Source organism: Oncorhynchus mykiss, chromosome 13, assembly GCF_057628025.1.
Source record: "Oncorhynchus mykiss isolate SJ-2025 chromosome 13, ASM5762802v1, whole genome shotgun sequence".
Taxonomy (NCBI): domain Eukaryota; kingdom Metazoa; phylum Chordata; class Actinopteri; order Salmoniformes; family Salmonidae; genus Oncorhynchus; species Oncorhynchus mykiss.
This window is the reverse complement of record NC_143034.1, coordinates 17462501-17470000: the sequence shown is the minus strand read 5'-3', so window position 1 is coordinate 17470000 and position 7500 is coordinate 17462501. Positions and strand designations below refer to the sequence as shown.

Here is a 7500-nt window from a genome sequence, read left to right as displayed (position 1 = left end):
AACTCATATGGCAGGCAAAAACCTGAGAAAAAATCCAACCAGGAAGTGGGAAATCTGAGGTTTGTAGTTTTTCAACTCTTTGCCTATCCAAGATACAGTGTAAATTTGGTCCGATTGCACTTCCTAATGCTTCCACTAGATGCCAACAGTCTTTAGAACCTTGTTTCAGGCTTCTACTGTGAAGGGGGAGCGAATGAGAGCTGTTTCAATCAGGTGTTTGGCAGAAGGCCATGAGCTGGTCACGCGTGTGGCCGTGAGAGCGACCTGCGTTCCAATGCATTTCTAAAGACAAAGGAATTGTCCGGTTGGAACATTATTGAAGATTTATGTTAAAAACATCCTAAAGATTGATTCTATACATCGTTTGACATGTTTCTACGAACTGTAACGGAACTTTTTGAATTTTTGTCTGGACCTAGTGCGCCTCATGAATTTGGATTTGTGAACTAAACGCGCCAACAAAAAGGAGGTATTTGGACATAAATGACGGACTTTATCGAACAAAACAAACATTTATTGTGGAACTGGGATTCCTGGGAGTGCATTCTGATGAAGATCATCAAAGGTAAGTGAATATTTATAATGCTATTTCTGACTTCTGTTGACTCCACAACATAGCGGGTATCTGTATGGCTTGTTTTGGTGCCTGAGCGCTGTACTCAGATTATTGCATGGTGTGCTTTTTCCGTAAAGGTTTTTGGAAATCTGACACAGCGGTTGCATTAAGGAGACGTATATCTATAATACCATTCATAACACTTGTTTCTTTTATCAATGTTTATTATGAGTATTTCTGTAAATTGATGTGGCTCTCTGCAAAATCACTGGATGTTTTGGAAGCAAAACATTACTGAACATAATGCGCCAATGTAAACTGAGATTTTTGGATATAAATATGAACGTTATTGAACAAAACATAAATGTATTGTGTAACATGAAGTCCTATAAGTGTCATCTGATGAAGATCATCAAAGGTTAGTGATTCATTTTATCTCTATTTCTGATTTTTGTGACTCCTCTCTTTGGCTGGAAAAATGGCTGTTTTTCTGTGACTAGGTGCTGACCTAACATAATCACATGGTATGCTTTCGTCGTAAAGCTTTTTTGAAATCGGACACTGTGGTGGGATTAACAACAAGTTTATCTTTAAAATGGTGTAAAATACTTGTATGTTTGAGGAATTTTAATTATGAGATTTCTGTTGTTTGAAGATGGCGCCCTGCACTTTCACTGGCTGTTGTCATATCTATCCCGTTAACGGGATTTCAGCTGTAAGAAGTTTGTAAACTAACAAAGTAGTCTACAAGACAAAACACTATTTATGACTCTGTGTAACACAAAGCAATGAACACTAACTGTCTGTCTCTATTCACTCACCTGTTACCATCCTATCGAACCACAGCTATACATGCATATCTACATACATATCTATGAATGTATGGATCTATGTAAAACATACCCATACCTCACACACCACAATAATATGGCAATCTGTGATTCAAACAGCAACAAATGGATATACCAAATCCCAGATTGCCCCTTTAACTCCCTAGAGTCGATTGAGGTACCGGTGCGTCAATCTAAGTAACATAATAAAAAAATACCCATTAAAACCTGTCGGTTTAAGCAATATCTGTTTATATCTGAATCCGCCGATATCGCCCTTCCGCATCTGCGGTGAAAGCTGACAGAGCTAGAGCGGTGTTTGTCAGACCATGAGACATCCACGAAAAGCGATCTTCTCACGAAAACGTCTGTAGCGTCTGAACGGTTTAGCCTATAAAATATGGAAAGATGAGACTCTCACGAACACGTTGGATCCCACTGTGGAAAGGGGAGATTCTCAAGAAAGCAGTATGTGTTTTTCTCTACGACCCACACTAGTGTCACGGGAGTCACCTGAAGGTAACCGGTATCAGTTTAAAATGTCTTATGGAAGTATGGAGGTCATTTTGTGCCTACCAAAAAAAAGGGGTTAAATATACTACCGTCAAAGTTTTAGAACACCTTCAAGGGTTTTTCTTTGTTTTTACTATTTTCTATATTGTAGAATAATAGTGAATACATCAAAATTATGAAATAACACATATGGAATCATGTAGTAACCAAAAAAGTGTTAAACTAATCAACATTTTATAATTGAGATTCTTCAAAGTAGCCACCCTTTGCCTTGATGACAGCTTTGCACAATCTTGGCATTCTCTCAACCAGCTTCATGAGGCAGTTACTTGGAATGCATTTCAATTAAGAGGTGTGCCTTGTTAAAAGTTAATTTGTGGAATTTCTTTCCTTCTTAGTGTGTTTGAGCCAATCAGTTGTGTTGTAACAAGGTAGTGATGGTATACAGAAAATAGACCTACTTGGTAAAAGACTAAGTCCATATTATGGCAAGAACAGCTCAAATAAGCAAAGAGAAATGACAGTCCATCATTACTTTAAGACATGAAGGTCAGTCAATATGGAACATTTCAATAACTTTCAACGTTTCTTTAAGTGCAGTTGCAAAAACCATCAAGCTCTATGATGAAACTGGCTCTCATGAGGACAGCCAAAGGAAAGGAAGACCCAGAGTTACCTCTGCTGCAGAGGATAAGTTCATTAGAGTTTCCAGCCTCAGAAATTGCAGGCCAAATAAATGCTTCACAGAGTTCAAGTAACAGACACTTCTCAACATCAACTGTTCAGAGGAGACTGAGTGAATCAGGTCTTCATGGTTGAATTGCTTCAACGAAACCACTACTAAAGGACACCAATAATAAGAAGATACTTGCTTGGGCCAAGAAACACAAGCAATGGTGGAAATTTGTCTGGAGTCCAAATTGGAGATTTTTGGTTCCAACCGCCGTGTCTTTGTGAGACGCGGTGTGGGTGAACGGATGATCTCTGCATGTGTATTTCCCACCGTAAAGCATGGAAGAGGAGGTGTTATGGTGTGGGGGTGCTTTGCTGGTGACACTGTCTGTGATTACTTTAGAATTCAAGGTACACTTAACCAGCATGTTTACCACAGCATTCTGCAGTGATACGCCATCCCATCTGGTTTGGGTTTAGTGGGACTATCATTTGTTTCTCAACAGGAAAATTACCCAACACACCTCCAGGGTGTGTAAGGACTTTTTGACCAAGAAGGAGAGTGATGGAGTGCTGCATCAGATGACCTGGCTTCCGCAATCCCCCAACCTCAACCAACTTGAGATGCTTTGGGATGAGTCGGACCGCAGAGGGAAAGAAAAGCAGCCAACAAGTGCTCAGCATATGTGAGAACTCCTTCAAGACTGTTGGAAAAGCATTCCAGGTGAAGTTGGTTGAGAGAATGCCAAGAGTGTGCAAAGCTGTCATCAAGGCTAAGGGGGGCTATTTGAAGAATCTCAAATATAAAATATATTTTGATTAGTTTAACACTTTTTTGGTTACTACATGATTCCATATGTGTTATTCATAGTTTTGATGTATTCACTATTATTCCACAATGTAGAAAATAGTGAAAATAAAGAAAAACCCTTGAATGAGTAGGTGTTCTAAAACTTTTGACCCCCCTATTCTAGTGACTTTCTCAATCCTGGTTGGGAGATTACCATCTTGGCTTCCTCCAACCAGGATTTCTGGATAACCAGGGAATTTTGGGAAAATTACAAGACTTTTCCAAACCTGGACCTTGGTGAAATGTTTTCATAGCTCAGCTCTGAGCTTCTTTCACTGGCATGTAGCCGCCACTAGAGGGCTCTATTGCCATTGAAGAAGACAGCAGAGACATCTCCTCGATCAGCCTGCCTGGATGACTGGTTCTCATACTCAGGGATGGAGCCAACCCCAACCCAGAGAAGGGGAAGTGTAAACTGGTCAGTGGAATAGGTAAGGGAGTGGAACTGAATGGAAATATATTGTTAGTGGTAATAAGAGGGATATGGTTACAGGGGGTCACAGTTGGCCTGACCTCATCCCCCACGCTCTCCTGGCTTTCCTGATCCTCTCCCCCACTGCCAATGCCTGAATCTGGGCTCTGAGGGGCCAAGAGTTGGGCCTGGAGCTGCAGATTATCCACACGTTCATAGGAGGAAGACATTGTGAGAGAACCTCCTCCAACCCCCATCTCCGTACCCTTTGCCCCTACACTATCCAACCCAGGTAGGGTGAAGGGAAGCTGGGGGAAAGCGGACAGGGAAATGGGTAAGGGGGTGGAGCAGAATGTAAAGTTATTGTTATTGATAAGAGGAAGAAGCGGAACAAGATGGAAGTCCTGAGAGACAAAATGGGGGGTGGATGCAATAGGCCCGACCGCATCCTCCACGCTCTCCTGACTTTCCTGATCCTCTGCCCCACTGCCGATGCCTGAATCTGGGCTTATGAGGGCCCGACGCTCGGCCTGGAGCTTCTCAACACGCCCGTAAGAAGAAACCTGGAGGATATCTTCACCTGCACTGATGCCTTCAAGTACACCTCCATCCCCCATCTCTCCATCCTTCCCTCCACCCAACATCTCTCTATCCTTCCCTCCACCCCCTATCTCTCCCTCCTTCCCTCCACCCCCCATCTCTCCATCCTTCCCTCCACCCAACATCTCTCCATCTTTCCCTCCACCCCCGATATCTTCGTCCTTCCCCCCTACACCTCTACTACTATCCATCATATCTCCTCTGTTCTCCTCCTTCCACTCATCTATCATTTCAGTAGTGCCACCTACTGGTCCGTAAGGGGAGTGTACAGAGCAGGGTTCCAGCTGGATGGAGGTGGATCCAGGCTGGGAGCATTGAGATAAGAAGTAGCTGGAGTTGGAGAAGCCAGAGCAGAAGGAGTGGCCACTGTTGTCCCATCTCTTCTCTTGTGGTGGTGTCGTCCTCAATGGGGTGACGTTGTCCAGGCTGTCGGTGATCTCTACCTGGGAGATGTCTTCACGGTGCGAGGCAGAGTTGATGGATTCAAGGGCAAACAAAGGACCCAGCCAAGCCTGTAGGCACGGACACACACACACACACACGCACACACACACACACACACACAGAGAGAAAGAGAGACATATAGAGGAGAGGTAAATGAAAGGATTATTATTTTTATTTTTCTATTGCAGAGGAGGCTTGTAAGGTGAGGACTGCACTGTCTTCCGACAGGTGGCTTCAATCATACATGATGCTAATTCTTAGACAATGGTGAGGACAGCTCATAATAATGTCTGGTAATAAATATATGGAAACTATGTGTTTTATCTGTTTGATACCATTCCATTCATTAGGCTCCAGCCATTATAACCTAACTACAGCCATTATAACCTAACTACAGCCATTATAACCTAAATACAGCCATTATAACCTAACTACAGCCATTATAACCTAAATATCGCCATTATAACCTAACTACCGCCATTATAACCTAAATACAGCCATTATAACCTAACTACAGTCATAATAACCTAATTACCGCCATAATAAACTAACTACCACCATTATAACCTAACTACAGCCATTATAACCTAACTACCGTCATTATAACCTAACTACCACCATTATAACCTAACTACAGCCATTATAACCTAACTACCGCCATTATAACCTAACTACAGCCATTATAACCTAACTACAGTCATAATAACCTAATTACCGCCATAATAAACTAACTACCACCATTATAACCTAACTACAGCCATTATAACCTAACTACAGCCATTATAACCTAACTACCGTCATTATAACCTAACTACCACCATTATAACCTAACTACAGCCATTATAACCTAACTACAGTCATAATAACCTAATTACCGCCATAATAAACTAACTACCACCAATATAACCTAACTACAGCCATTATAACCTAACTACCACCATTATAACCTAACTACAACTATTATAACCTAACTACCGCCATTATAATCTAACTACCGTCATTATAACCTAACTACAACTATTATAACCTAACTACAACTATTATAACCTAACTACCACCATTATAATCTAACTACCGCCATTATAATCTAACTACCGTCATTATAACCTAACTACAACTATTATAACCTAACTACCGCCATTATAATCTAACTACCACCATTATAACCTAACTACAACTATTATAACCTAACTACCACCATTATAACCTAACTACCGTCATTATAACCTAACTACCACCATTATAACCTAACTACAGCCATTATAACCTAACTACAGCCATTATAACCGAACTACCACCATTATAACCTAACTACAGCCATTATAACCTAACTACCGCCATTATAACCTAACTACAGCCATTATAACCTAACTACAGCCATTATAGCCTAACTACCGCCATTATAACCTAACTACCACCATTACAACCTAACTACAGCCATTATAACCTAACTACCACCATTATAACCTAACTACAGCCATTATAACCTAACTACCGCCATAACAAGGTAGTGCAGAATACAGGGAATAGGGTCCCTTTTGGCACGTAACTTCAGTCAAAAGTAGAACTGACCTTGAAGTTTCCATCGTGCTGGAGGTTGAGGCCCTCAAAGTACCTGGAGGGATCTGGTATAGGAGGATTCAGAATCTTCTTGACCCTGTCAGCAATGAACGGAAATGTAAGGAAGTTGCACTTAACCAACTACAAAACATTACATCTAAAACATGATGTTTACTTTGCAGTCCGTTGGTGTTAAAATACATCACATTTACAATGGACCCCAACCCTTCCACACACACACACACACACACACACACACACACACACACACACACACAACACACACAACACACACACACAGAGAGACAGTACTCACTTTCCTTTGCAGAGCAGCATGGAGACCAGCAGGACCAGTACAACAACAGCTCCCACCACGGTGACCACCACAAAGTCCTGGTCTAGAACATCAGGACTACCTGAGAACAGGATCAGAGGAACAACATAGAACATATTTAGAACGTACATAACAACACCACTGTTTTACTAAAAGATTGGCATAGAAAACCCTTCATTTACATTTCTGTCTGTAAGTTTGTTTTGAGCATGTGTCTGCCTGTCTAAGAACGAAAGAAAGAAATAGGGAAGAAAGAAGAAGGAACTATTTTTCAAGATTCATATGGAAACACACTACTATGCCTGCCTTCCAAATGGCAACATATTCCCTGTTTAGTGCAGTGCTTTTGGCCCATAGTGCTCTGGACTATGTAGGGAACTATAGGGCCATTTGGGACACAGCCCAAGTATATACAGGCCCACATTCAAATGTGTACTAATAACCAATGACATCACTGATGCTCTATTTACCTGTTGGCTTCATCTGGCCCAGAGTGGAGACCCATGATGCACTGGGGCTCCAGTCGCTCCACTGACAGTCTGGGTAATCGGCTCGAACCCGGACTCTGACCTGGTACCTCCTTCCTCTCTCCAGCATCTCAGGGTCCAGGTCAAAATACATCTGTTTGTTTGATATGTTCACCTCCACAGCATCCTGCAGTAGCACAACATACAGTAGGTCTACTTTTAGATAGTGTACAAAGAGAGAGACACAGTTGTTATTATCTGT

The 7500-nt window shown here is 41.7% G+C and overlaps 1 protein-coding gene across 2 annotated transcripts in view; it reads right to left on the bottom strand.

Annotated features, from left to right (window-relative positions):
• Positions 1-2750: 2750 nt before the first annotated feature.
• LOC110495071 (interleukin-2 receptor subunit beta-like) overlaps positions 2751-7500 on the bottom strand; it is a 53295-nt gene continuing 48545 nt past the window's right edge. Inside the window, exons 9-13 of one of the 2 annotated variants that reach the window (XM_090195523.1) lie at positions 7242-7341; positions 6754-6853; positions 6450-6534; positions 4552-4945; positions 3557-4506 (exon numbers count right to left, since the gene is read on the bottom strand). In XM_090195523.1, the coding sequence (XP_090051649.1) occupies positions 3677-4506; positions 4552-4945; positions 6450-6534; positions 6754-6853; positions 7242-7341 (1509 nt within the window). In that variant the 3' untranslated portion in view covers positions 3557-3676. Of the gene's footprint in view, positions 4946-6449; positions 6535-6753; positions 6854-7241; positions 7426-7500 lie in introns of both variants that reach the window. The other variant, XM_090195522.1, reaches the window with a different exon arrangement.